Below are 27,695 nucleotides of genomic sequence, written 5' to 3'. Positions count from 1 at the left end.
GCGGTCGTATGCACAATTGCTCTTTATGGTTTTCTCATGTGTGATAAATCATCTACCGTATCCATTGTTCACTTCCTCATATATTTTTACGGTTTGTATGATGCTCTCATGATGCAACCCATTCGTACATCTCAACCTCTTAAATCATAAATATTTGTTTCTACGATGCTCTTTTAGATCCCGCAGCATCGCGCGGATAATTCACCTAGTTACTACTGGTTACTGCTGTGTAATTTTGGTGGTGAAAGTTGGTCAGTCCAGGCCACAACATACCAAGTTGGTCAGTCCAGGCCACAACATACCGAGACCCGTTTTCTGCGTACCAGATTCCTGTGAGTTTTCTTTTCCTCCTAATAACACGGAGTCTAGTTGGATGGAATAAAGTTAGGATATGTCTCCTCATCAGGCGACTTAGATATTGCATTCTCGTAAGTTACTTGTAATACTAGACACAAAAACAAGACACAAAAACAGAACAAAACAAAAATAAAAACAAAACACACAGATTGATCCTAGACGGGATCCAACGGTTCAGGTTGGTGACTTACGTAAATATAAAATCTAAAGTCATCTTAAAAGGAGTAAATCTCATAAATTTAAGTGCTAAACTTAACGCGATTAGTACTTCTATTTAGATGTGCTAGTGGCTAAATTTTACACTTTTGAGCATAAGCACTTGGATCTAAACATCAAATAATTAGATGCGTGTATCTGGCCCAAATCATGTGGCCGATCAGTGGCGCTAATTAATTAAAAGTACAGGTATACCATAGTAGTATTGCTGATGATGGCAAGGCCACCAATCGTACGGATGGGTGAGAACGCCGGGCAGCCGGCCGGGGTATTAACAACCGGTTTTCGCGATCTAACGGCCATGATTAGGGTTTTCTTTAGTTTAGACTTTGGACGGACTCCTGCCCCAGCTGCAGCTAACCGATTGTTAGGACCAACAAAAGTCCGGTCCACGAGGGCTCCGATCCTCCGACGGCACGCACAAGAACATGACATCGCACCGAGAACTCCCGTCGCCGCTGGCAGTGGCAGCCCGACACGCCGCTGACGAGTGACGAACGGGCAGCAAGGGCGAATCCGCAAGCAAACACGTCGCGCGTACGCGTGGTGCGCGCTCCCTTGCCACGTGGCACACACCCGACACTACAAGAAATCATTTAATCCATCATGACGAATTTCTGGTGACGTTTATGAAAACCGTTATAAACAGACAAAATCTATGAAGATTTATAATTTTTTGTCACAGATTTGCAAATAGCTCATACAGACTCTAATTTGGACTCAGTATCTGTGACAAACCTCTAAAAACATCATAGAATGAAAATAGAAATCGTCATGAATTTAATATCTTGCTCAAACCACAATGGTGATATAGAAAAATGCTTTATAGTTAATATGAGGACACGCATGAGCGTAAGATACTAAGTTCACATATGCATCCAAGTTCACATACCGAGCTTTGATTAACTTTTTTTTAAAAAAAATCTGTTTTGGCCCATCACTTCAATATTTTTGTGAGCTCAGTCCGCTAAAAAAAACAAATTTAAAAATCCTTTTTCCATTAAAATCATAGGTTTGAATTCCTTAAAAATATCTAAATCTCTTTCTTTTTCTAAATTTTTTTGAACCAAAACTCTTTTCTCTTTCATTTCAGCCCACTCAAATCATCATTTTTTATCCTTCTTATTATTTTGCTACAGGCCCATTTGTTACCTTACTTATATTGTGCCACTGTAGCCCAGGCCCAGTTCCGCGGCCTTTTTTGACTCGGCCCGCACCAAAAAAAAGGATGAAAATAAAAAGGTGCTTGGGTATATAAGAAAAATTCTTTTGCATGTTTTTGTATAATAGTCAATTCTCTGTTTACTATTTACTCAGGAAAAAGAAACACTAGCTTTTGTTAAACGGGCCAAATAACTTGGGACTGGGCCACTTTCTTGCTAAGGCCCAATTTTTGCTGACCGCCCTTCGTCGATCCAACCATTCAAATCGAGTACGACATGAATAAAAGGCCAACTCAACGACACACTTAGAAAACCCTAGCCACTCTCCTCCCATCTAGCCCTCGTAGCGGCGGCCGCTCCCTTCTCAGATCTGCTGCACCGCGTGCCGACGCCTCCCTTCCACTTCACCTCCCTCTTCCTTCCTCAGATGTGCCGCCGCCCTCGATACCCCTCGCCACCACCGAATCGAGAGGACTACACGCGCATGGAGGAAAGGGATGTGGGAGGGAGAGGGAGAGAGAGACGGAGCAGGCAAGCCCTAACCCCTCCAATGGCTGACTCCGACGAGGCGCCGCTGTCGGTGCACCGCCGCCTGCCGTGGCCCGCTCGCAGGAGTGGGGGCGCGAGCCCTTAGCGGCAGCGCTGCGCCGCCGGGTGAGGTCAGGCGCCTCGGAGGCCGCACGCACTAGCTTCGCCGCCGACTCTGGGGACGAGTCCATTGCCAGCGAGCCCTCCTCATCTGGGGACGCACCAGAGACGCTTCGTCAGCCGGCGGTGGTGCCGAGGGTTGGAGCAGGCTATTCAAGGACCATGACCTCTCCATGCTCTGCTCACCGATTCAACTACACGGTGAGCCCCAATCCTCCTCCCTTGCCCATCTCAGTCTGGATCGTAGAATTTGAAGCATTTAGCTATTGATTTGCTCATTTTTTTTCCTTTTCAGATCAGATGTGGTAGATGCTTAGCATGATGAGCCCTACCCCTGAATCGTAGAATTTTTGTTTGCTTCCTGACCAGAGCGCATCCTATGAAGTATGATATGCATGCACAGAACCTGTTTGATTAAATGCCTTTATGCTCAGCAACTATTACTGTGATACATTTAGTTGTTTTTCTGCACATGTTGCTCTATTGAGCTTCAAGCATGATTGTCGGCAAGGTAGTTTTAACTTGAGATGGCTCTATTAGTGCTTTTTAATTACCTTGAGATGGCTCTATTAGTGCTTTTTAATTACCTTGAACATGTGATGTTTTTTGTAGGTGGAACTGCTGAGTAGGCTCTGATATCCATATATGTTGGGCCTATTGGCCATTGTTCTGAAGGTGGACAAAGGCTACTTGTGTATGAGTTCATGGCAAATGGGGGGCTCCAGGAGCACCTCTATCCAAACAGAGGTATACCCATTTTGTATCCACCAATTGTATCTGTGTTTGGTGTTGTCTATAGATCAAACATTTCACTGCTTGTTCAGTCGAGTAAGACTCCAAATTTAACTGGCTGATGATGCCCAAAAGCTGCATGCTTTAACAAACTGGTACAAATGAGCAACCAAATGCTAACTGCACTTACTGTATTGATGTGCTGCTTCTTCCTATTGGTGATGATCTTTGAGATTTGCGCTATGATCATTAAACTGCTTAGCATTTTGTGTGTATTGCATATCATTTAATTGGCACTCAGCTTACATTTAGTTGGCATATCATAAAAGTGATTCAGTAGAATTGTTACATTCAATTCTAGCTGTAGATAATATTTTTGTATAGGTTGATATGGAAACCTGAAGTTGACTAAAATATTTTCCTACCACTGATAACTTTGGTTTTAATACTGTTAATTAATACAGCTTTTTTATGCCAACTGAGAGTTCTGAAACGTTGTTGCTTTAGGTTCCTGTGGTGGGATCTCAAAATTGGACTGCGATACAAGAATGAGAATTGCACTTGAAGCAGCAAAAGGTTTGGAATATCTTCGTGAGCGTGTTAATCCACCTGTCATACACAGAGACTTCAAGAGCAGCAATATTCTTCTGGGCAAGGACTTCCATGCAAGAGTTTCAGACTTTGGTCTAGCCAAACTTAGATCTGATAGAGCTCGTGATCATGTCAACTCAAGTTTTAGACACACAAGATTATGTTGCGTACCTTTCTCTATAAGCGTTTCATGATTACACATGATCTATTGGATTTGATTGTGTTTTTCTGTTTACAAAACTTGTACAAAATTATGAAGATGACATTATGAGTTTTTTTTTGCTAATCCTGTGCCAGAATTATAATGCTAAAATGGGCTTCATGGGTTGGAATTGTAATCTGAAATGGGATGTGGTGGGCCAGAATTTTTATGGGATGTGTAGATCTAGTGGGCTATAAATGTGGCCACATCATCAACCACATCGTCCACGTAGGTAGCCATGTCATCATCACTGAGGTAGCCACATCATCGTCCATGTAGTCAGAGTTGAGCAGCCACGTCATGTGTGACAATTTTTATGATGTTTATTTTCGTCACAAATGTTGGGCTTGGGTTGGGCTACGCAGGCTCAAAATCAATCTATGACGGTTAAGAAATGTTACGAATTGTTTCAATCTGTGACGATTTTGTTAAAAACGTCGATCGATTTAATCTGTGCTCATTCCATGACGTTAATCAAAATCGTCACGAAACCATCATAGATATTGTTTTGTGATGTTTTTTTATCAATCTGTGACGAATTTATTTCGTCATAGATTAAATGATTTCTTGTACGCGAGCTCAGGTCGGGCCAGCCGGCGCGGCGCCCCCGGCCACAGGATAGCACGACGACGCATGAGCGGCCGGCGCAGACGAACGTGGGGGCCTCCTCGTTGCGTGCCCAGCCAGCCGGGCCTCTCGCCGTCTCGCGTGATCCGGGATCCCCCGTCGCGTGCTCGCGTGGCTGATGGTTCGTCTCGTCTCGTCGTCCACGGCCGCGCCGGCCGCCGCGATGACGCGAGAGCGGAAACGGCCGCCGGCCGCAGTCCCCAGAGCCCAACGGCCCCAGCGAGCGGAAGCTGGCGACAAGCTGGAATGCACGTCGCGACACCGACGCGCGCAGTTGGTTTTCCTCCGGAACCCCGAGCGAGCGAGCCGGCCTCGAGCTTCTTTCGGCAGGCAGTTTCCGTTCCAGCCAGCCAGGGCCGTTTCAGGCTTGCTTTCCGCGAGTAGCAATTCCAGAACGATGCCGGCTGCATCTCCGGCAAAGCTGGAGGGGAACTAGCAGTTCGTGGCAGCAGGCCGCGAGGAGCCAAGGAGCTGGACCTGAGCTTGGTGCTCTTGTTCAACTGATCATTCTTGAGGGTGTGTTTAGTTGGTGAAAAAGTTTGGGTTTTAGTATTGTAGCATATTTCGTTGTTATTTGACAAATAATATCTAATTATAAATTAATTAGGCTCAAAAGATTCAGCTTGTGGTAATCAATTAGACTGTTTAATTAGTTATTTCTTTCAACTGTATTTAATATTCTATGTATGTGTCCGAAAATTCGATGTGATGGGTATTGTGAGAAATTCTATGTATGTGTCCGAAAATTCGATGTGATGGGTATTGTGAGAAACTTTTTGGAAATTAAACGGGCCCTGAGTCACTTTGATGCTAGTAGACTAGGCACGGCACGCAATGGTTAGTTTTTTTAAGAAATATCGCAATGGTTAGTTAAGTCAATCATTCCGCTGGCTTAATAACAGGGCATCGTGTCACGTTGAACAAGATACCTTGGTCTCACGCGCGTTTGATCGCAAAGGCTAACCGACCGGGCGTGGCAAGAGTCAGTCACCCCAGTTGCAGTCAAAACTGAAGTAGACTGAAAGTGAACTGTAACTAACAGCCCTGTTTAGATGCGTACGAGTGAATCTGTAAAACACTGTAGTATTTTCGTTTGTATTTGAAAATTATTGTCCCGTCGTAAATTAACTAGATTCAAAAAATTCATCTCGCAAATTATAGACAAACTGTATAATTAGTTATTTTATTTAACTACATTTAATACTTCATGCATACATTCAAAAATTCGATGTGATGTGAAATCTTGTAAAGTTTTAGAATTTTGAAGAGAACTAAATAAAGCCTAAACAATGATTTTTTGTGAGGATTCCGCCGTTCACTTGAAGAGAGAAGAAGATGGCCGAACTATACGGCGTTTTTCAGTGGAGCTTGTGGTTGCAGCTAACGCAGCTGCAATGGAACAAACAAACTATAACCACAAAAAAACAAGGATGCTTAAAAGGTAATGCTAATGATAGCAGCACAGACAGTCACAAACTGGAGACCATCGATTATTTGTGTGCGCGAACGATCATGACCACCGATGCTTAAGATCATCTAACACCCATGATTAAGGTTCAGACAATCGGAATGGATACGCTGCTGCGACAGCTAATTGATTGATACTACTAGATTAGATTCGCTTTTTGAGCAGGTATGTGACACCATGAGAGACACAATACTAGCACAAAACAAGACGCTGGGGCAGCTACCGTTGATACTTTAAGGTGAAAAAAAAACTGACTGCAATCTGTTCAAAATGTCCTAAATCTGATCCACTAATCGACCAAGAGATGCGAATTTTACTAGTAATGGGAAAAAAATTCAACGCTAGTTGCTCACCTCACATAGCAATGGCGCTACTGTAATCCAAGCTTAATTCAATCTTCTAACTGCACAGAAACATTGCAACCTACAACAATCCGGAGACGAGAGATTTACCATCGCCACCGATCCGAGCAATGCGGCGGCGGTGTTAGCTCTTCCAGGCGTAGATCAGCAGCGAGAACCCGTCGCCGCGCTGCATCTCGGCCTCCTCGGGGCTGGCCCAGTCCATCACCGTGGAGCCGCTGGCCCACGACGCCGTCGAGGACGCCACGGACGCCGATGACGACGAGCTCTCCTTGGCGAGCCTCCGCGCTCGCCCCTTCCTCCGCTCCCCGTTGCTGCCCGCCTCGCTCCAGTCCCGCTGCCCCCACCGCGCGAGGTAGCCTCCCCAGACGCCCGTGTTCCGCCTCGCGGCCTTGTCGGGGGAGGGATCCTTGCCCAAATCGGCGTCGCGCTCCTCGCCGCCGCCGCCGCCGAGGTCGAACCGGAAGACGAGCACCGCGTGGGCGTGTGCGTGCGCCGAGGCGTCCGCGGGAGGCGGATCGCGCGGGGGGAAGAGCCAGTTGTGGAGGTCCCAGGAAACCTGGACGCCGTCGCCGCCGCCGAGGTCGACCCGCTCGCTGCCGCGGAACTTCCAGCGCAGCCGCCGGACGTGGAGCACGCGCTCGCCGTCGACGGAGACCGACAAGCCGACGTCCGCCCGCTCTTTGTCCTTCTCCTTCTCCCTGCCGGCGGTGCCCTTGTCCCTGCCGCGGCCGCGGGCCACGAGATCCACGGAGATCTCCCGCTCCTTGCCCTGGACGGTCACCGAGGTCGTGTGGCTGTGGCCGCGGCCGGCGCCGGCGTCGCGCAGCGAGACGTGCTCCCGCCTGGAGACGAGGACGGGGCGCTGGCTACCGGGCGGGCGCCGGGCGCGGGTCCTCCGGTAGGCCACGTCAGTTAGGTCCCCGGCCGCGAGGACCATCTCGCCGTCGACGACGACGGCGACGAAGAAGCCCGAGGAGGGCTCGGGGGACCCGGAGCCCGGGAACCGCGCGCGCGAGAGGTCCCAGGCGAGGTCGACGAGGCGGTCCCCGGCGCGGAACCGGCGGGACCCGCGCCGGCGCCAGAGGAGCCAGGGGCGGGCGCGGAAGGCGAGGGTGGCCTCCTCCTCGTCCGCGTCGTCGTCGAGGTAGCCCGCCCCGGCCGCCGAGGAGGAGGAGCCGGGCGCGGAGTGGGGCGGCGGCGGCAGGCGGAGCACGGCGCGGAGGGAGAGACCGAGCGAGGTGCGGGACCAGGAGAGCGCGACTTGGCCGAGGTGGGTCTCGTAGACGGAGGTCGCGAGGCTGGGCCCCGCCGCGCCCGCGCCCGAGGACGGCGTCGCCGCGCAGCGGAAGCACGCCGCGATCCGGCCGGGCATCGCCGCGGGTGCCGGGCGGCCCGGCGTGGCGTGGCGTGGCGCGTCGGATGCTACGAGGCGAGCGAGACCGAGACGCTGGCGAGCCGGTTGGTGTGATGTGTGCGCCGCCGGGTCGCGGTGTGCGAATCCAAGGCGTCGCCGTGTGGGCGCCGCGAAGCCGAAGGGGAGGGAAGCTGTGGCGTTCCGCAAGTGGTGGGCTGGGCTGGGTTGCCGCGGCACGTTCGTTCGCCGTGGCAAAAATATAGGGTGTGTTTAGTGGGTGAAAATTTTTGGGTTTTTGCTACCGTAGCATTTTCGTTTTTATTCAAAATTTCATCTCATCATTTACAGTTAAATTGTGTAATTGATTATTTTTTAAATTACATTTAATGTTCCATTTATGTGTCTAAAAATTTGATATGACCGGGAATCTTGAAAATTTTTGGGAGCTAAACTGGGCCAAAGGCGCGTCCCCATTTCCGTTTGGACTTTGGGCCCGTTTAGTTTTTAAAAAATTTAACAGTAACTTGGAACGTTTGACCATTAATTAGGAGTATTAAATGTGGATAACTGACAAAACTTATTCCACAACCCCGGGCAAAATCGCGAGACGAATCTAATGAACATAATTATGCGATAATTAGACAATATCGTGCTACAGTAATCAATCTCTAATGACGGATTAATTAGGCTTAATAGATTTGTCTCGCGATTTTTCGTCCATTTATGTAATTAGATTTATAATTAGATCATGTTTAGTCCTTCTAATCTTCCGTTTTTCCGAAATTTTTTTGAGTTAAATGCGCCCTTTGCAACTGGCCATTTCGTAAGAGGTTGTAGGATGTTTATTTTTTTTGGATTTCCAGAGGAGTTGGGAAGAAGAGGAAACTCGTGTAGGAATATGCAGGAGGCCGTTGAATCGGAATGGTTAAAATCTACTGCTCTGCGCTTCTCTCCCCGCGTTCCCTGTGCAAAACTGGACGCGTGTCGAGCAGCGCGCGCTCCGCCACCGCCGGTGCCATCCGCGTCGCACTCCGCTTCGCGCGCTGCTTGCGGAGTAGATTTTTGAATTTTCTTTTACCTGCTGCTTGCTGCTGGCCGGTGGGTCAGCTTATCAGGAGTGGCCTGCTGTCAGTTGCTAAAAGCTGGTCGTGCGCTGGGTGAGCTGCCGTTCGGTGGGATAGGGACGGGGCACTCGATGCCTCCTGCGCGTGCCCCTGTGGTCACCCAACATTGGGACCTAGTGAAGCTGACCAGTGGGGCAGCGTCTGTGGTTGGCCCACCTGCCGGTGGGTGCCGCGGGATGCTGCTTGGTCTAGAGCTCGCACGAGCGGGAACCGGGAAGGAGAGCGGGTGGGACGCTCGATAGACCGAGTCCTAGATCAGATAGGCCACTCCGCGCTCTTCCTTGGATTGTGACGATGGCAACGCCGGAGCAGCGCGCCGTATGTGCGGCAGCGGTTCCTGTACGTCGCTGTCCGCCGCCCGGTGCCGCTGAGCTGCGGGCCACCGCTTAGTTGGGCCCGCTTGCCAGCCGGCGGCGTCGGAGTCTGCGAGCTGCCGGCAAGGAGACGGGACGAGGCGCCCAGGCCGTCGAGGCGCGTGTTGCCTCATTCGTCCAGGCCCCCGTCGGAACCGTCTCCGGGCCAGGGTTTTATTTCCCAACCGGTTTCCGGTAACCGCCGGGCTCCGGTTCCGATTTACCAGACCGGTTTGACCGGTTACCGGTCGGAACTGGTTGAATTCAAATCCAAATTCAAAAGCTACCATTCAACCGGTTCCAACCGGTTTATCGGCCAGTTTGACCGGTTTACCGGTCGGTTTGACCAGTTTGAATTCAAATCCAAATTCAAAATCTCCCGTGCGACCGGTTTACCGGTCGGTTTGACCGGTTTACCGGCCGGTTGGATCGGTTTGACTGGTGGGCCTTAATGGGCCGGCCCATTTTTTTTCTTTTTCTTTTTTGATTTAACTTTAAATCCCCGCAAACTATACTAAGTGAACGAATTTTTGAGAAAATTTGATACCATTAGATTCATCGCAACTTGAAATATTTTTAGGAATTTTTTGAGAATTTTTCATTTTTTGAATTTAAATTTAAATTTTAAATTTTGACCGGTTGGATACCGGTCGAAACCGGAACCGGTCCGGACCGGTTCCCACGTTAACCCTGCTCCAGGCGGCGCCGCGGGGCGTTCGTACGCACGCGTGCGCTGCCCACTCCCGTCTGAGCGTGCCCCCAGGATTCGATGCCGAGATAAGTTCCTCCTTCTCATCTGCATATCCTTCCCTGCTTTTTTCTTCGTCTCGCCCCGGTCACGAACACTGCCTTTTCAATTCCCACCTCCCTGTCTCCTCCCTGTTTCCCCCTCGCAAACCTCTGCGTGCATATCTGTGAGCTCCAGCTCTTTCCGCACTTCTCTTCCTGATGCTTATCAGTCGTGCCTTTGCCCTTCCGGTGCAGGTGCAGGTGCGGCTATGGATTCGGTGACCTAGGCCGAGGAGCTCCCTTCGCAGCAGTCTTCTTGGATTTGAGCAGCATGGTCTCAGGGTGATTTTACCCCTACTCTGTTCCTTTCCATGTGTTTGCAGTTGCCCTAGATTGATCGTATAAAGCAGAGGATTTTTTCCTATGTTCTTTGATATCTGTTTCTCTCCTCATGGCTCATGGCATTCAAAGGCCTTTCTTTTACCTATGTTTTACATTGTCAGTCATTATTGTTGCCTATTCCCAGAAATGTTTGGTATTGTTGGGTCATCCTGTGGGGTGAGGATTTTTTTCTTTGCCTTTTTAAATTTTTTTTGGAGTGCAGATGGCTTGATTAGAGATCATTGCGAAATGAGATCTTCTGTTACGGGCTCAGGTCTTTAAGTGAATAACATAAGTAGAAGTTCCATCTCAGGTTCCATCTTCTATTGTAATTACAAGTTCTTTGTAAATCTTTTGTTGGAAAGAACTTCTGCTGTTACAATTTTTTTAGGCCTCTGCTGTCACTGTTTTATTTACTTGGAGAAGAAACAAGAAAATGTTGCTAGGAGTAAGATTGGTATTCTCATCTAGCTCATGAATGCACTGAATCATGAATTCTTAGCTAAAGTATTGGTTGTTAAATATAAACTAACCACCTATTTAGAATTCTGAGGCTTCCAAGCATAGTTGGACAGCCATGTTTTCTAGCAGCATGCTTGCTTGTGGAAAATACTTTGCTTCAATAGTGGGTAGGGCGAGCTTGCATGAACCAAACCAAAACTGTCAACACATTGCCGGACCTCTCGCTTTTATAGTTCTTACTTGTTAAAACAATTGCGATTCCTTAACGTGGTAGTGAACCAAACATTGATCTCAGTGAAGGGTTGCATTTATTGGTTACCCATTTCTGTCCTTAAGCTATCCTGAATTTTCCCAAAAAAACTGCTACTTCCATGCACATTTCCCCCAAAAAATTACTATTTCCATGCACAATGGACTGCCATTTACCTATACAACCGGCTGATTTGCTACCTATGTGGTATATTGGATCTGAAACAACTGGCTATTCAGCATGTCTAATTCTTGTGCTTTTTTTTGTGCCTGTAGCAATCTTCCTGCATTTGACAAGCAATATTCTTGGGTTTGAGAAGCAACGTCTCATGGTAAGTTTGTTTCACCTCTGTTCCTTTCCGGTTTGTAGAAGATTTGGAGATGAAATTTCTGCTATAGATTAGCAGCAAGCATGATGATGTTATGAATAAACCAGCCTGAAATTGATATAGTATTATTGGGTAACCAAATTGGTAAGTACACATTGCTTAGAAATATTAAGGTTATGAAAAATGTCAAATCCCACGAAATTAGCTTGATTGGGTAGATAAATCTGAGATTCCATAGCGCTGGATCAGAGGTGCCTTCCTTATGCATTGTAGCTAGCAATTGTTCAAATATGACCAGAGTAGGATAGAACTCTTGCGACTGATATGTAACAGACCAGAGTAGTATAGAACTTTTGCAACTGAGATGTTTGTGTCATTCATACTTTCAACTAGGTTCAGTTTATACCAGTGGAAAGTGATGTAGCCTAGCTTATGAGTATTTAATACCTCATCTGATATGTGAATAGGGAAGGGATTTTAAGGGTAAAATCATTCAAGCTATATGATTACCTCATAACATAATCTAATAGTTTAGTTAACTGATCATAACGTGATATTTATGATAAGGAAAATGAGGTCGACAAGGCATGTTACCACATAATCTTGGCTAAACAAAGTGGCCAGGCGAGATAACTTGACAAAATTATTAAGGCACAGAAGATAGAGAAGCACTACTGTTACTATTTAGTTGATCTTTTGTAATTAGCAACCTGCCGTCCTGTTTTTAGAAACCATACAAGTGGCAGATTATTTCGAAGTTGTTACATGTACATGATACATGCTAAACTTTAAATTATTATTCTTTTGCAGTCCAAGCAAGGATGCATGAGCAGTGAAGCTCATGTTGCTGTTGTCTCTAACAGTTGCAGCCGACTTTTGTGTGCCCTTCATCTCCAGCAAGAAGAGTCCAATGCATGGGACCTGAAGCCTACATTGACCTCAATCTGCAAACTGTGTAGCATGGTGACTAGCTTTTGGTTTCAGGTAGTATTCATCCTTTTGCAGTCCAAGCAAGAATGCATGAGCAGTGAAGCTAATGTTGCTTTTGTCTCTAACAGTTGCAGCCGACTTTTGTGTGCCCTTCATCTCCAGCAAGAAGAGTCCAATGCATGGGACCTGGAGCCTGCATTGACCTCAATCTGCAAACTGTGTAGCTTGGTGACTAGCTTTTGGTTTCATGTAGTATTCAAAGCTACCAGCTAGGTTGTTTGATAGCTATGCATACTTTCTGTTACATGTAGATTTATAGTACTCGGATGTGTTGTAATATTGATGCTCCAAATGCCGGACAAACACCTAATGATAGGATAGAGTGATACTCGGATGTAACCATGGTGATCGGATGCACTTTAATGTTGATGATTGAATTGCCGGACAGACACCTGATGGATAGGATAGCTCGGTGCTCGGATATGTTGTAATATTTATTATTTAGATGTCGGACAGACACCTGACCGCTAGGGTAGCTTGGTGTTTAGATGTGCTGTAATATTTATGATCAAATGCTGGATAGACACTTATGTTATCATGTGGATCATCGATTTGCTACCAAATATGCTGATTTTATATTGAATTTATCTTATACAATGCGTATGATTTATTTGTTATTTTTTATTACTTAATACTTACTTACATTTGATAGTTTAAATGGTAGGGCGCCCATCGCCCGCGGAATGTTGTAGTAGGAAAAAAAGGGGTGCGTTCTGGGTGCACCCCTGCTCCTGTGTGCTCCCAGCTTTGATGCCGTCCTAATATAATCGGATGATGAAGGCTCCCAACGGTGAAGTCGAGGGTGTGTTTAGATTATTTTGGCATAAATTTTTGAAAGAAAATCTTATTATTTCGGAACACTAAATAAAATCTATTTATAAATTTTTTTGCAAGATGGGTTGTAAATCGCGAGACGAATCTAATGAGTTTAATTAATCCATAATTAATCAATAATTAGCAGATAGTTACTGTAGTATTACTGTTGCAAATCATGGATTAAGTAGGTTCATTAGATTCATCTCGCGATTTACAACCCATCCATGCAAAACATATTTTATTTAGTATTCCATGTATGTGTTCAAACATTCGATGTGACGTTTTTTGGTGTAAAATTTTGGGATCTAAACAAGGCCTAATTTTTTTTCCCGTTGAGTAGGGCTGTTACTCTCTGCAGGGTTTATTAGATGATTAGGCTTTGATGCTACGAATTGGCAACCGAACATGCTGCAAAAATACATCAATTTGGAACTAATCTTATGTTGAGAGAATCACCAAAGAAGTTTCAAAAAATCCACAATTTACTACTGAATATAAGGTAGTACGTGATTTCGTATGACAATATAAATACGAGATATAGCTTTGAAAGATAAGAAAACGACGGAAATGCAAGATAAATAATGTTGGGACTCTTTCGAAGTGGGTACTTTCCTTTTAGCAAAGTAGTCTGTTGTTCCTATTCGATAGAGAGCTTCTTAATCAAGTTGGTGTTTCAATATATAGCGTAGCACTCCAAGTAAATACCAGACTTATTATAGATCACTTTAGTTTTTCTAGATACATAACTTTTATCATACACTTAGATAGACGTTTTGTTTAGATGTATACTACAGCAAAAATATACAGCTAGAAAAGACAAACAACCTGCCAATTCAAACGGAGAGAATACGATAATACTATTCAGCAAAAATAGCAACGAAAAATCAATACTATTTTTTATTTTTGCTACACCGAGCGCACCTTGTGCGCTACCACCAACTTGCACGAGCGCGAGTGGCGAGTGCATCCCGAATTCGCCAGTACGAGGATACGAGCGTGCCTAACCGTTTTCCTTTTCTTGTGCGCCTAACCAATTCCCATGCCTTTCGAAAGTGTTCGTTAAACCGGACACGGCACTAGCCACCACTAGCAGATGGGCCAGGGGAGTGTGATCCCTGGACCCCCGGATCTGCCGTGCAGCTGTAAAAACGTCTCAGTTTTGGCCCAGCGCGCTTTCCTCGCTGGACGATTGCTTTTTACCCCGATGGCCCAAACTTGCCACCCGGCCTAAGCGTGAGCTTCGAAACGGGAAACGGCGACCCAGAGGACCGACCCGGCCGGACCGGCAGGGTCGGGCAATCGGTTCGGGCCAGCGAGGACACGGAACGGCGACCGGCGGTCAAAGTTGGCTGGTGCCGGGATCGAGGTTGATCGACCGGCCGGCGACGCGACCGTGCCTCGGCGCCCCTTTTCTGACGGGACAGCCTTGACGGACCGGAGGAGAAAGGGACCGACGGGGTCGCCGTCGTCGTCGGTCACCCGCACGCTCGGTCGTACGCGGCAGGATCCCCGGACCGGCCCAAGTTAACCGCCCCTACGCTGACCCTGCACCCTACTCGCTTGCCTCCGGCAGCGACATCGCAGGCGACGAGGGCCTTCTCCTCCTTCTCTGCCGGCGTCGAGAAGCTTGCCGGGCAGGCCGTGGGCCGTGGGCGGTCGGCGGCGAGCTGCCATCCGCTTGGCTGCAGTGGCGTGCTCGAGACGAGGGGCGCGCGCGGGCGGCAGCGGCAGATCGCGAGGGGCGGCGCTTGCCGCGCGCTGCCGGCAGGCGACCACGGGCGTGGACGCGCGTGCGCCGTGGGGCCGCTGGCGCGGGCGCGGCGAGGCAGGTGGGCGATGCGATCCCGGCCGTTGCAGGGCAGGGCACGGCAGGGGGGCCCGAGCAAGGAGGCGGGGGCACCTCGTGGTGCGCCGGTCGTACGTGACGTGCCCGGCCGACGGGCGGCAGACCTCCAGGCTCCAGGCGAGTGGAGTGGATGGATGAACTGGCAGGTTTCAATTGCCCATGGCCAGGCCCAGCCTAGCCAGGTTGGCCTGCCTCTGCCTGCACGCTCCCGCCGCTGCTGCATCCTTGAGGCCTTGACTAGTGACACTTGCCGTGCTGCCTACTGATGGCGCTCTGAATCTGTGGAGGTAGACTAGCTGGAGCCTGACGTGAACCGCCCACCTAGCACAGCGGGAGAGAATGCCATGTTGGGGGCTCGTTCCTGGCATGGCCCCGGGCGGAAGAGTGGCCATGGCGTTTCTGGTCTTGCATCAAGGGGACACCTGGTCCAAGCATGGGGATGATGGCGAGCCCTGTGCAGCTGTGCCTGTCACGGCCTCACGGGCAAAGTAGCCACGGACCGGTTCCTCTCCCTCGGAGGGAAAAGGGAGTTAGGTTTGAGGCTAGTGTGGAATTGTAAGACATACTCAGAAACGAAGCGAACGTAGAACATCTCTCCAATTTGCAACTTGCAAGCTCTCAAAAGTGGAGTATACCAGAAACTTTTTTTTTTGAAAGGGAAGAGTATACCAGAAACTGATTGAACGCAACATAACCAACAAACAGAGGATGATGGTGCAAAACTTGTAGACATATGTGCAGACCGTTCCAAGTTTCAAAAACGCCCAAAATCAAAAGGCGACACAATAAGGCGGACACAATAAGGTGATCGATGATTTCTGTAGCCAGCCTCCACCAAAGCAATCATAAACAGGCAGAATCTGCATCCTCCGAAGCCTTCAGGGTGCTGAAATTATATAGCAATAGAAATCAGCACGGGCTCAGAAAATCACAAGCAGTACATGTGAGGGAGGGGGGGGGGGGGGTAAAAAGGATAATTTCTTGTTTATACATGCTTGCAAATCTAAGTTCCTGTATTTAAGTTGGCATATATGTAAATCTGCAATAAAACTCATGAACATGGGAGTTATCAGTGCTTTTTGCACTACCGTCAAAGTACACAAGTGAGTGGGCAAAAAATTGATGTCATATACAAATTGAAACAATATTCACCTACATTCTTGAATATTATTACATTTTGGATGACATCTTCACCACCACTGCAGGAATAGAAGATCTAACTTTTATTTTCTCGTAGCCACTCAACAAAATTGTCTAGAATCAAAGGCCAAGCAAGGTCCGAATCATAATTGTCGAGTGATGGGAAGTTTATCTGCATTATTAGAAAAAAAATGCCATGTGTCAATAACAGTACAAAGAATAAGGCAAAACCTAGTAAAAATGATTACAAGGTTGAGCTATTCCGATAAAACATGAAATGCTGCAAAAAAACAGGGAATGTTCACTAATGACCTCATTACAGAACCGAATAAATCCCATCCATTGGTCCATGTTTATCACCTTGTATTCATTTTGGTACTGAAACAAAAAGCATAAATGTCGATTAAGCAAAGATGAGTCCCACAGAAGAAAAGGATGAATGAAAAATAGTGTCCATTACCATGAGGTAATTATTAAGCTTGTCAACCTGGGGGCGGAACTGCAAGCCTAATACTAGATTCAGCAACTCACAAGCAACTGGTATTTCTATACACTTCTTCTTATCCTCTGAGAAAGATAAGAAAATATTAACATAAATAGTCGTCAGTTTAATCATTTTGTTGCACAGTTATAACTTACAATATCTAGTAACATTACCGGTGAGGCAATAACGAAATGCATATGTGTAGAAATCCTGGAAATTGGTTGGCCTTGTAACCTGGATTTGTAAAGCAGATTAAAGTTATCTGAAATTCAATTACATTTGAACAAAAATTTATCAATAACTAATGAGTAATGATAGCTCATTTTTCCATCCGCTTTCAACAGAAGCAGAGAACTCTTATACAAAATAAACTAATTATTCCATTACAATCAAAAGGTGGCAGTATCTTGTGATAAATTCATGAGATGGAAGTTCTTGATTTTTCTTCACTCCACAAGCTACATCTTACATGCACATAATGCTCGGATTATATTTTGGGGGACAAACTCACCTCTTGAACTAATTCTGGAAATGCTTTCTTCAGCTTACTGATACTGTCAGCTCGAAGAGCTTTCAAACCGGTTCGCCATTCATCCTGACAACACAGAAGTATGTTTTGGTCAACACATGAAAGCATATACAATTTTATACTGATCACAACTAAAATAAGTTCTTCAAAGAAGTGTATAATGCATACCAAGGTAAAGTAACCTTGCTTCTCACAGCCCATTTTCCTGATACAACATACATAGCATTTATCAGATATTTGTGAAATGGACCAAACAAAATTGGAAATTTTAGAGGAAAAATGACATACCATGCTAACATTAGAATCCTAACATCAGTATGGGGAACTTCGAGATGAGAACAGAGTGTTTCAATGCCTTCTGGGCTGTTCCAGGAGAGAAATAATGATCAGTATTGCATTGGTAAGGGTGAACAGTTGCACGATGTTAAATAAAAAATGGAAAAAGTATCATAGCTAATAGTTTGAAAAAAAATACAGTAGATCTTGTAATATCTATCAAGTACAATAGAAGGATTTATCCATGACCTATATACTGTGGACCACTTTGGTAGATAACCCCCCAAACCAGTTGTTACAATGGATCTGAATCGATTTATCATACTAAAGCAAAAACTACCGTCAGTGAGAACTTCTAAGTGAGTTAACTCAGCATCGGTACTGTCCTTAGTTGGGACCTTGTGGTTTGGACTAACTGCTGGTACATAAAGAGCTTTGTTAGGTTCATTTTCTAATAAGAAAAAACCAAATATCATTATACATTGGTTTCTCAAATTAGGTTTCATAGTACTAAGGCAAAAAGTATTGCATCAAAGCTGTGGGTAAGCATTCCTGTTCAGTTGTTGGACTACATGGTGAACCCAAATTGAGCTATTAGCTAAGCAAACCATCATCATCATCGTCGTCAAGACAAAGAGCTAGCACATCACCCATATGATAAAAAGAGGACCATAACGAGCAGAAAACATTGAGTGGCGAAACATTGAGAATCACTGGACAAAAGACTTACTCAATCATGCCAGATGAGCTATCAGCGTAAGCATAGAAAAATTGATCAATCCGTTCAACTTCCTTGGAAACTGCTTTCGTAGGGCCTGGTAATAATAGTGAAAACATTATCATAAATAAACAGATAAATAGATAGCACAAAACATGAGTCAGATTAAGTTGTTACATTAGATAATTCCAATTTCTAGATGATATCTTAGGGGGGGGAAAACAGAAATTACATAAAGAAAGCATCAGGTTGACATAAATAAATAGCATTCTATAAAATTTCAAATAGCATATGAGGCCCAACCCATCCACAGCAAAGAATAAAGAGGTACATAAGTATTGCTCTGTCCTGTGCACATCTCTGTATTTGCAGGATCAACGTATCTCAAATATATTATAAGACACCCAGTAGAGGTTTACTGTTAACCTCTAACAACAAAAAATGGAATATAAGCATATGGGCATGTTTGGTAGGGACACACAAATCCATGCATGTGGACATTTAGACATGCACACTCTTCGCCCACCCAGGCAGATAAGTACAAACATTTTGACATTAATTGAAGAAGAAAAGAAATCAGTGCAGCTCACCACGTTGTGCTTTCCTGCTGGTCAGGTTTGTACTGACTCCTTTTCTTTTTCTGTTTTGTTTTTCATTTACTTGTGCTGCACCTAAATATAATTGTTTGCTTAGTAGTCATTCAGATACACATACCCTAGAATAGAGAGCAAAGGAGCCCCTACTCCAATGCACTTGAAGAACAATATAGTGCAATGGAAAACGTAGTACAAATAAAATGCATACTAAAACCAACCAAAACACAAGATGAGCTGATGGGCAGACTATTTGAAGCTATTTAAAGAACTTGTAGTTACATGATAACAACATGTTCAAACTTCTCAACTTAAAGCTTCTTGGAATGCAATTAAGTATTAGAGAAAGTCACTATGAATTCACGAGGCCGAATTAAACGTCCAAATGAGAAAAGGCAAACTAGTAGATTGGGAGATGGAGCAGCACGAGAGAGCATGAGTCAAGTGAGACGGCACAAAAAGGAGCAAGTAGACCACACAATCTCGAGTTAGTGTTGGAGGCTATTTCATACAAACTAGGTTAACCTAAATTATGGAGGGAATGCATTATACTTTTCCACAACAACTTTCTGAGAAAAGTGGGACTCAATCATTAAATTTAACCACCTAAGTAATTAAAGTAGCAATTATATGGTCATCACAACGGCAGAAATAGTTCCTTCAGTTAAGAATAAGCATATAATTCAAACCTACACCTCAACCTAAGGTTCTCATAGTCTACAAGTCGAAACAGACACAGTAAACGGCATCATTACTGTAAGTTTCTGCTTAGAAACTAATTCACATAGGCCGGCAAAGGATCAAACCTGCCGACTTCACAAATCTGTTATCAGATAAAACGAATCGACTGGCGATTCCACACCAAATTCAGTCGAGATTCAAACACCTTTTCGTACAACCACAACGCCGAGTCTCCGAAGCCCCCCAACCTAACCCACACCCTTCCAATCTCGTATCGAACGACCCATAACCTCATATACCGAGTCACCGAGCATTAAGAATCGGACCGTCTAGCGCGCTCCGGCGCGGCGCGGTCTCGAGATTGGATCTTCCAAGAGGAAATAGCACCCGTATCCAATCCCGCGAACAGGAGAGCATCCGCGCCCCCCGGGAACTCGCGACCCGATCAGGGAACACGAGAACAAGGGGAGGAGGGAGAGAGGGATCCGGGGGCGGGGGGTTACCAGCGCTGGCGGTCGCGGCGGACGACGACGACTTCCTCGAGGCGCGCCTCATGGTGGCGGCAGGCTGGCTTGCTCCTGTACCCACCTTCTTCGATCGCTGATTAAGGACACCCGTTCGGGTTCTTCTCCCCTCGGCTCGCCGAGTTCTCCTCTTCTTCTCGGTTGCGTTGCGAGTCCCGAGTTCGCTGTCGGGGGAAGAAGAGAAGGGGAGGAAGACGGAGGAGAGACGCAGGTGGAGCCCTCCTCTCTTCTTATAGGATTCGGCCCACGTGCGGGCCCGGATCGATACACGGGCCACCGCGGCCTTAGCTTTAAGCGGTTTAAACTCGATTGGTTTTTAACTATGGTTTAATCCCTGCTGAGGAAGGTTAATTGACTCGACACGTCGAGGTGTGAATATGATCATCCTATTTAATTTTGATCATATTCAAATCTATTTTGTCTCCGATCGCGCTCTATATATCCTTTTTCTTCAAGTTGTTGCATCTTTTCTATAGCCAATATGCCAGCAGTCAACAAATCTGTTGTTGTGCAAGCAATGTATAGTCATTTCCTTTGTGCTTGTTCGTTTTTCAACTTTAACTAGAAAACCTGGGGCGCGGCGTTGCCGTGCCAGCTTGGGTTGCCCAGTGGATAATTTGTGACCGAGCCGTAGGTCGGGTGGCGTGCACTCTAGGTGTGGAGGCCACCGATCCCGCGGGATTTTAGCACCCGATGCTTGAACGGGGGATTTTCTCACCGGGTGCTGAGGCGTGCGTGCGTGTGGTGTGAGTGTCTCAGTATGGCGCGTTATGAGATTACTCGGGCAGCATCGTCTGCATTGAGTCCGATCAACACGGGAGTTTAAAATTCTTATATGACTCTCCAGCGCTCCTGGGTGCTTTAAAAAAATGTATGCATACTCCCTCCATATAGAATTTAGATGACGTTTCGGACAAGATTTGAGTCAAATATTGGGAATATAAATCATAAATAACTTTTAAGTTATTGAGTTTGAAAATGTGAAAATTATATGAATAGATTTGTCTTAAAAAACACTTTCATAAAAATATACATATATCACTTTTCAATAAATATTTTTATAAAAATAAGCAGTCAAAGTTATACTTTGAAGACCGTGTCGCTGTCCTAAACGTCATCTATTTCCTATATGGAGGGAGTATATTATTTGTATGATTGGAAATTGTAATTATTCATCAAATTCAAAAGTTATCGCGGACTATAGGTTTCCTTCTCGTACAAGTTGCAATGATGCGTGTTATATATTTTGGACTCTCTATTGTTGAGACGGTTTTTTTTGTTATATTTAGTGTTTTTGGTTATAATATTTCTTGTTAGCATTTATTTTAAAAGTTTGATGTGTAGCAAAACATTATATTCTGCGCAAGACCTGTTTTTTTACCATTTAATTATACTCTGTGAAACTTTATTTGATACATGAAAAAAGAACGTACTTAGGTTGATACATTCTTTTTTTTAGCTTGCAACGCAGGTGAGACAAATAGGTCTCTTTGTTATCTTAGCATAGTTATTTTTTTCGTAGGTTATCGCTACACTTGCTGTTAGCGGGTAGAATAATCTGTATAGTGAAACAACTGGGTGGTATTGGTATACAAGGGTGTATTTTTATTTTATTCGTGCATAGGATTTTTAAACATGTGCCGCAAGCTAATGCCTCTTTTGCCCATCAGGTTCATGCGGGGACCTGGACACCTCTAGCGCACTGCAGCAGGGTGTGTGTTTTGTCATATTATTAGAATCAATGGATTTTTATTTATACTAAATATATGTATTATTGGTGAATGTATCTATTTTAGTTTTGTTATTACAAAAGATTTAATCATTGTTTAGTTACATTAGTGTATCAAATACATATGAGTTGAAGTCTCGTAAATATAATATTAAGCTATGGTGTAATATATATCACATTTAAACTTTAGATAGTACTGTACTAACTTTGGTATTAACAATTACTTGAAACTAAGTTCTACAGATTAGCCCCTGCGCTTTTGCAATCAAATCGATGCAATGCGGCCCCTGGCCATGGCAAACGGCGGGGGAGATACTGGCCAGCCGGATTCCGGCGGCTGGGCTCCCGGGCGGCGAGGGGAGAGAGTAGCGGGGGTCGAGGGGGTCTCTGCGGTGGTCTTGGTGCGGCCGGAGAGGGTCGGAGGGGGTCTAGCCGCGGCAGCAGGGGCCTGGCGTCGTTGCTGTGCGGCGGCGGCGATACTCTGGCGAGGGAGAAGGGTCGGGGGTGGGGCAGGTGAGGTTCCCTGGGAGCTGAAGGAGACGTGGGGGAAGTCAGTAGGGGTCGTAGCGGGCTCAGGTGGTGGCTCAGCGTGAGGGTGGTGCGGGCGGCGGTAATGGTGGTGGTGGTGGTGCTCAGGCGCGCGAGCAGGGGCTCGATGCAGCCTTTTATATGCACGCAAGGGGAGGGAGAGGGTTTGGCCGCGGACAGCGGGTGGCCGAGGCGCCGGGTGGGCGCACGGCAGGGTGCGCGGGGCCAGCCGGCGCGCGCGGCGCCCAAGGCAGCGGCCAGCGGCGGCCCGGACCGGCGGTTGCGAGGCCAGGCCAGGACGCGGCCGGAGGCCAAGTGGAGCGCGAGCCGCGGCCCAGGCGCAGCAGCCGCCGCCGGCGCAAGACCACGGCCCAGGCTAGGCCATGCGGAGGCGGCCCACCCGCGGGGCGCGCGCAGCCCTGCGCCCCTCCCTTCCCTCGGTTCCTCCTCTCTCTCTCAAGGCGGTCGGAGCTCGGGCCGGCAGCGGGCGAGGTCTCGCGGCACGTGGGCGGCGGCGGCTTGCCCGCGGGGGCGCGCGGCGGTGGCCGGCTTGCGGGGCGCGCGGCGGCGGTCGGCACATGGTGGCTGGCCGGAGGCGCGGCGGCCCGGCGGCACATGGTGGCCTTTCGATCACCTCATCCGACGGTCTTTTTCGGGTGACGTGGATCGATGACGTTGCAGAGAATGGCCCTCGCGCGGACGCGCTTTCGTGTTTTGGAGATTCCTAAGGAGCTTCCTATTCCCCTTTCTCTGCTATAGCCCAGAGAGAGGCGAAAAGGCGATTTCCTTGGTCCGCTGCCGATTTCACCGGCTCCCCGCCTCTGATGGCCGCTCCGGGCTCCAGCAATGGAGGAAGTGGGAATCCAGTGAATTGATGTGTGGGTCCACTTTTATAGCTACTACCTAGGCTTTAGGATTTAGCTCCCTTCTCCGTGGTCTCTCTTTGGTGTCGGGTGGACCTTTTGGCCCTGTGCTTCGTCTTTGGGATCCAATCCGAGCCGTCAGGGTGTAAAAGAAAATCCGAATTGTCTACATAGAGTTCTCCGTGCAGTGGCGGAGGCAGATTTGTAGTTTAGGAAGCTCCATCCTTCTCCCTCCATCTTCACCATTTCTTCTTCTTTTCCTCTTCTTTTCCCCTCTCTTTTCCTCATCCTTCCTCTTTGCCTCCAATGAAGTTCCTAGGTAGAGGGGTTCACGTTGGATCCGCCCTCTCTGTATCCACTAAGAACATGTTCCAATCGAAAAAGGTTTTGAAACCTTACGATGATTTATATTATATAGAATAGAATATAGTAGAACGAAAATAAGATGTAATGGTTGGAGCTACAGCTAGCATAAGTGACTCACCGAGTTGGAAGTCTAGAACTTTCGACCTTCCATAGCGTGAGCTTGAATGATGCATTCCACCTTTGAGCATTCTCTATTTTCTAAAAATAAGTGAAATATATGCTGCAAAAGTATTTTTGTTAAGTGTAAACTTTTAAAAATTGTGTTAACTATTTGAGATCATCACCATGTCAGATTGGTATTGCTTGTTTTAAGTTCTCTATGTATTAAATGGTGGTTGGACTCATAGCTCCTTGTATAACAACTTGTTGTTTTGTTAAATTATTTATTAACAAGGTACGAGGCTTTCACAATTGTGCTTGTTTCAAGTAAGCTTTCATCGCTATTTTTTCATGGCAGCTTAAAAAACTTAAAGTGGTATTGTATAAGTTTGTTGGGAACATGGGTGTACCAACCGTGTGAACACGGAAAACATCTCGCCTTATGTAACTTTTTAATCCACATGGATAAGGCTAATTTTAATCTCAATGAGAGGGTCATGAGAGTGTCATGAGCATTAAATTTGCTGATATGACAGAAAAAAGAGAAAGAGAAGTGTCATAAGTGTGAGAGGAGTATCATCACTATGACACTCCTCCGGCTCGGTTACCTAATTCACAGTCTAGGTAACCGTACGATGATACTCTCCACTGAGACTGGTCTAATGAAAGCATATCTATGACCATGACCACTAACATTAGCTACGTATAGTTTAATTGTACTTGAAAGTGTACTAGTGTAGAATCCAATTCAACCATCGCTTGCTAGAAGCCTGCAGTCTGAGGAGGAGCTATGGTGCATCGTTCTCATTTTTGTGGTCGTCAGGTTGTGCAGATTTTTAGACGAAAGTCTTGCTCGATATTTGACCGTTGCTGGTAATGACGGTGCTATGGTGCACTGTTCTCATTTTTGTGGAGGTTGCTGTGAGAACCTCAACCTCCAATGATTGCTCTAGATGAAAACCGAAAAACTAAATTGTTGGTTCGAGTGACAGCGACATCTTGTTGCTTCCTGCTGGAGCGTCGAGTTCTTGGAAGGGCGATCATGGTTAGTGTTGAGGGATGCAGAGATTTGACAAGCAACTGATAATCTGGGCATCAAGTTTCTAAGCAGACGATAGATACGATGGATTGATGTTTGCGCGATGATGTTGCAAGGTTGGAGCGGAAACGTAAAAGAAAATTGAAGTTTAGCCTTCTAGCACCCGTGCTTTGTTTTCTAGCTTTCTGTTTGGTTCACTAGCGCAACTTGTGCTACAAAAGGAATTTTGCATGCATGAAGTACTAAATAAAGTTTATTTGTAAAAAAATTTCACAGATGAGTGTAACTTTCGAGACGAATCTAATGAATCAAGTTTCACCATGATTGGCTACAGTAATGCTATAATAACCATCCTCTAATTATACGGTCAAAGACCCTATTAAATTCATCTCGCGAAGTAGCGCAGGGGTTGTGGAGTTGATATCGTAAACTGTCTTTATTTAATATTTATAATTAATAGTCAAAGTTGTCTACAGTAGCTTGTTACTAAACCAAACGTGATCAATTTATTTGAGATTTAAAGTTTAAAAACTCTTGTAACGTCTGCTGTATGGATATCGAATCCAGGTTTATCTAAAAAAATCATCACTCGCTTGAGCTGATACTGGCGGACGATGTACCAACGCGCTCCACTGCGTCTGCGTGCCTGCATATAATTTATTTTCCTTTTCTCTTTAAATTTTCTCAACACGTGGGTATATACAATCATTACCATGGACATATCATTAGTACATACTCTTCGTTCCTTTCATTTTCCCGTATCTTCCTCATTTAACATTTGGTAGCTACAATCATTAGCTATATATCTAATCAACTTTATATGTTTAAAAAGTTTATCTACAAAGAGTTATGCAGAAAGTTGTACGAATAAGTTTTGTGTATAAAATTACAATGTCGTGATTACTTGTATAAATTTTCATAAAAGTTGTGTTAGAAATACACTGAGAAATTTTTATTATAATTTTACTTGTAAATTTCGTTGGCACTATTCTCGTGCAGTGGTCGAGCGTGCAGCAAAATGCAGGGGGGTGGGGGGCATTTTTCAAGATTTGAGCCAGTATATGATAGTATGTACAAGAGTGGCATAGAAATAAGTCTTGATCCTCAACTACACTGCTTGTCCTTCATCTTGCCTTCGTCCATCTTCTTGTGCTTCATCTTGCCTGGGTTCTAATTCTTGTGCTTCATCTTGTCCGACGACCTGGTCGATGGGAGCTCGGGGCCGTCAAGGCATTGAGCTTGAGCGTTGGCCCTGCTCTTGGCAAAGTGGAGACTGGAGACGATGAATCAATTTTAATGGACACGGAGGACCATAGGCATCGCCCGGTCGCTGGCCGCCAACGTTGAGGATACGATGGTTGAGGTCTGAAGATACGAGTCCAAGGTTGAGGCTACAGATCATGCCTTATAGGCTAATATGGTACTGAGCTACAGCATGATATATTCAGAAATTTTTAGGGGGGATGGCTGGAGCCCGTATGGCCCCTAGACTATCCGCACTCATGATCCTCTATATTCATCATCTAAACAGAATATTCTGTCCTAGCCATCGAGATTTTCTTCTCTATCCACACTTCTCTCGCACTCGTCATACTCTATATCTCATCCTCTATATCCCAGTCATCTACATTTTCTACTCAAATCTACCCAGTCACTGACAAGTAGGACCACCCAACCTTATCTCCCACCCCATCCACTTCTCTCTCCCCACGTCTCTCTCCTCCCCTGCTTTCTCCTCCGCCAGCGCCCATGGCCGAACGCGCCGCCGCTCCGACCTCCCTCCCCGCGTCGGCCATCGCACGCCGGCCCCTCCTTGGCGAAGCGGCGGAACGGCCGCGGTAGGCTCCTTCTCCGGGCGGCGAACGGAGCAGCGGCGGCGGCCCCTCCCTCCCCGCGCAAGCCAGCCCCTACCTCTCGGCCGGTGGCCATGGTGAGCGCGAGCACGACAACCGCGGCCCGCACAGCGTGGAGCGAGAGCGAGCGGGGCGGAGGGGCCCGACGACTGCGAGCGCGGCGGCCGCGGCCCGCGCGGCGCGGAGCCAGGGCGGTGGCCTCCGCGAGCGCGAGCGGGGCGGAGGTGCCCGGGAGCGCGAGCGGGGCGCTGCGGACGCAAACGGCGGCGGCGGGCGCGGCGGCCACACATGGGGCGCGTCGCGGGCGGGGCAGGCGTAGCGTCGTGGGCAGCGCGGCCTCCTCCAGCCTCGCGCACGATGCCGAGTACGCGCGCCGCCGGGGCCGCGGTGTCTGTGTCCTGGGCGCCTCGGGCACTGTCGGGGACGTCGCCGTGTGTGGCGCCCGCGGCGAGGAGGTTGGCGAAGGCGCCCGCAGCCCCCCAGGTGCAGAGGAGCACACCGGCCCTGTCCGACGCGGAGGCTGCCATCGACGCGGAGGCCACCTCCCTCCTCTCGATGACGGCCCAGCTTCTCCCTCGCGGGGCGCGGCAGCTCGGCTCGAGCTCTGCCGCGGCGGTGGGATCTCCTGTCGGCCTCGTCCCTCCCCGGTCTCCTCCGCCGCGGGATCCGGCCAGAGCGGAGCTCCTCCGCCGCCCCGGCTCCTCCTCCGCCGCGCCGCTTTGGCTCCTCCTCTGCCACTCCTCTTCCTCCCCTGCACAGTCGCGCCACGCCCGTTCCTGAGCTCCCTCCGTCGGCGAGCCGTGGCGGCGCGGGCGCTGTCCAAGCACGGGCGCGAGAGAGGGCTACAGCACGCGGGCCCTGCGCGCGGTGCCACGTCTCCGGTAGAGGATAGGGTTATGGTTTAGGGTTTAGGGATAGAGGAGCTCCTCTACCCGCTAGGAATGGAGTAACCGGGATGGCCCTGGATGATAGAGCAATTGGGATTCCCTGACTTGTTGAAGGCAAGTCAGGGAACACTGTTCTCGTGACTTTTGAGCCTATGTGGGCCGTCCGATCTGAGATGGATGGATATGATCGTTTGCTACAGTACACATGCTACAGTGAAAAACAGTACCCTTTCAAACAGTACCTACTACAGTGAATCACGGTAGGGACACCGTTCATCTTTGTGACTTCGCTTCATGAAGTCAGAGAAGTTGAATCGGATGATAGAGTAGCCCTTACAGTACGCCGGTGCAGAGGATTTTTCTCTATCCGCTTACTGGAGAAAG

At 47.2% G+C, this 27,695-nt stretch overlaps 2 protein-coding genes and 2 long non-coding RNA genes across 13 annotated transcripts; 2 read left to right on the top strand and 2 right to left on the bottom strand.

Moving 5' to 3' along the window:
• Nucleotides 1–2,049: 2,049 nt before the first annotated feature.
• Nucleotides 2,050–4,045, top strand: LOC120679580. 3 transcript variants are annotated; one of them, XR_005677247.1, is made up of 4 exons: nt 2,050–2,585; nt 2,680–2,768; nt 2,997–3,131; nt 3,624–4,045. It is a non-coding gene; the product is annotated as an uncharacterized LOC120679580 (long non-coding RNA). The 3 variants fall into 3 exon arrangements; XR_005677248.1 differs by having other exon boundaries at nt 2,680–2,895; XR_005677249.1 differs by lacking the exon at nt 2,680–2,768.
• Nucleotides 4,046–6,197: 2,152 nt separating this feature from the next.
• LOC120680042 lies at nt 6,198–7,942 on the bottom strand. Its single transcript, XM_039961689.1, has one exon. The coding sequence runs from the start codon at nt 7,739–7,741 to the stop codon at nt 6,491–6,493; it is 1,251 nt and encodes a 416-aa protein (XP_039817623.1). The 5' UTR covers nt 7,742–7,942; the 3' UTR covers nt 6,198–6,490.
• A 2,212-nt stretch (nt 7,943–10,154) lies between these two features.
• On the top strand, nt 10,155–12,731 carry LOC120679670. Of its 2 annotated transcripts, none has more exons than XR_005677283.1 (4): nt 10,155–10,271; nt 11,298–11,353; nt 12,161–12,334; nt 12,409–12,731. It is a non-coding gene; the product is annotated as an uncharacterized LOC120679670 (long non-coding RNA). The 2 variants fall into 2 exon arrangements; XR_005677284.1 differs by having other exon boundaries at nt 10,534–11,353.
• A 2,901-nt stretch (nt 12,732–15,632) lies between these two features.
• Nucleotides 15,633–20,158, bottom strand: LOC120679284 (DCN1-like protein 4). Of its 7 annotated transcripts, none has more exons than XR_005677095.1 (11): nt 19,927–20,157; nt 18,740–18,820; nt 18,162–18,246; nt 17,444–17,518; nt 17,324–17,360; nt 17,138–17,221; nt 16,800–16,860; nt 16,603–16,709; nt 16,455–16,520; nt 16,155–16,314; nt 15,633–15,888 (listed from the first exon to the last, which is right to left on the bottom strand). XR_005677095.1 is itself a non-coding variant. In XM_039960827.1 (11 exons), exons 1-10 carry the CDS (start codon nt 19,976–19,978, stop codon nt 16,219–16,221), a joined length of 744 nt encoding a protein of 247 aa, XP_039816761.1. In that variant the 5' UTR covers nt 19,979–20,157; the 3' UTR covers nt 15,633–15,888; nt 16,177–16,218. The 7 variants fall into 7 exon arrangements, 4 of the variants coding, with proteins under 4 accessions (XP_039816761.1, XP_039816762.1, XP_039816760.1 ...); XR_005677094.1 differs by having other exon boundaries at nt 16,159–16,314; XM_039960827.1 differs by having other exon boundaries at nt 16,177–16,314.
• Between the last annotated feature and the right edge of the window lie 7,537 nt (nt 20,159–27,695).

This window comes from Panicum virgatum, chromosome 6N (genome assembly GCF_016808335.1).
Source record: "Panicum virgatum strain AP13 chromosome 6N, P.virgatum_v5, whole genome shotgun sequence".
Taxonomy (NCBI): domain Eukaryota; kingdom Viridiplantae; phylum Streptophyta; class Magnoliopsida; order Poales; family Poaceae; genus Panicum; species Panicum virgatum.
This window is presented reverse-complemented; position numbering and strand designations above follow the sequence as displayed.

What these genes read in the sequence shown, in the direction of transcription:
- LOC120679284 (XM_039960827.1), bottom strand. Translation starts at nt 19,978, where the DNA reads ATGAGGCGCGCCTCGAGGAAGTCGTCGTCGTCCGCCGCGACCGCCAGC. An exon ending in ATTTCGTTATTGCCTCACCG is followed by an intron (nt 16,710 to 16,799) that starts GTAATGTTACTA and finishes TATCTTTCTCAG; the next exon opens with AGGATAAGAAGAAGTGTATA. An exon ending in TTATTCGGTTCTGTAATGAG is followed by an intron (nt 16,315 to 16,454) that starts GTCATTAGTGAA and finishes CTAATAATGCAG; the next exon opens with ATAAACTTCCCATCACTCGA.
- LOC120680042 (XM_039961689.1), bottom strand. Translation starts at nt 7,741, where the DNA reads ATGCCCGGCCGGATCGCGGCGTGCTTCCGCTGCGCGGCGACGCCGTCC.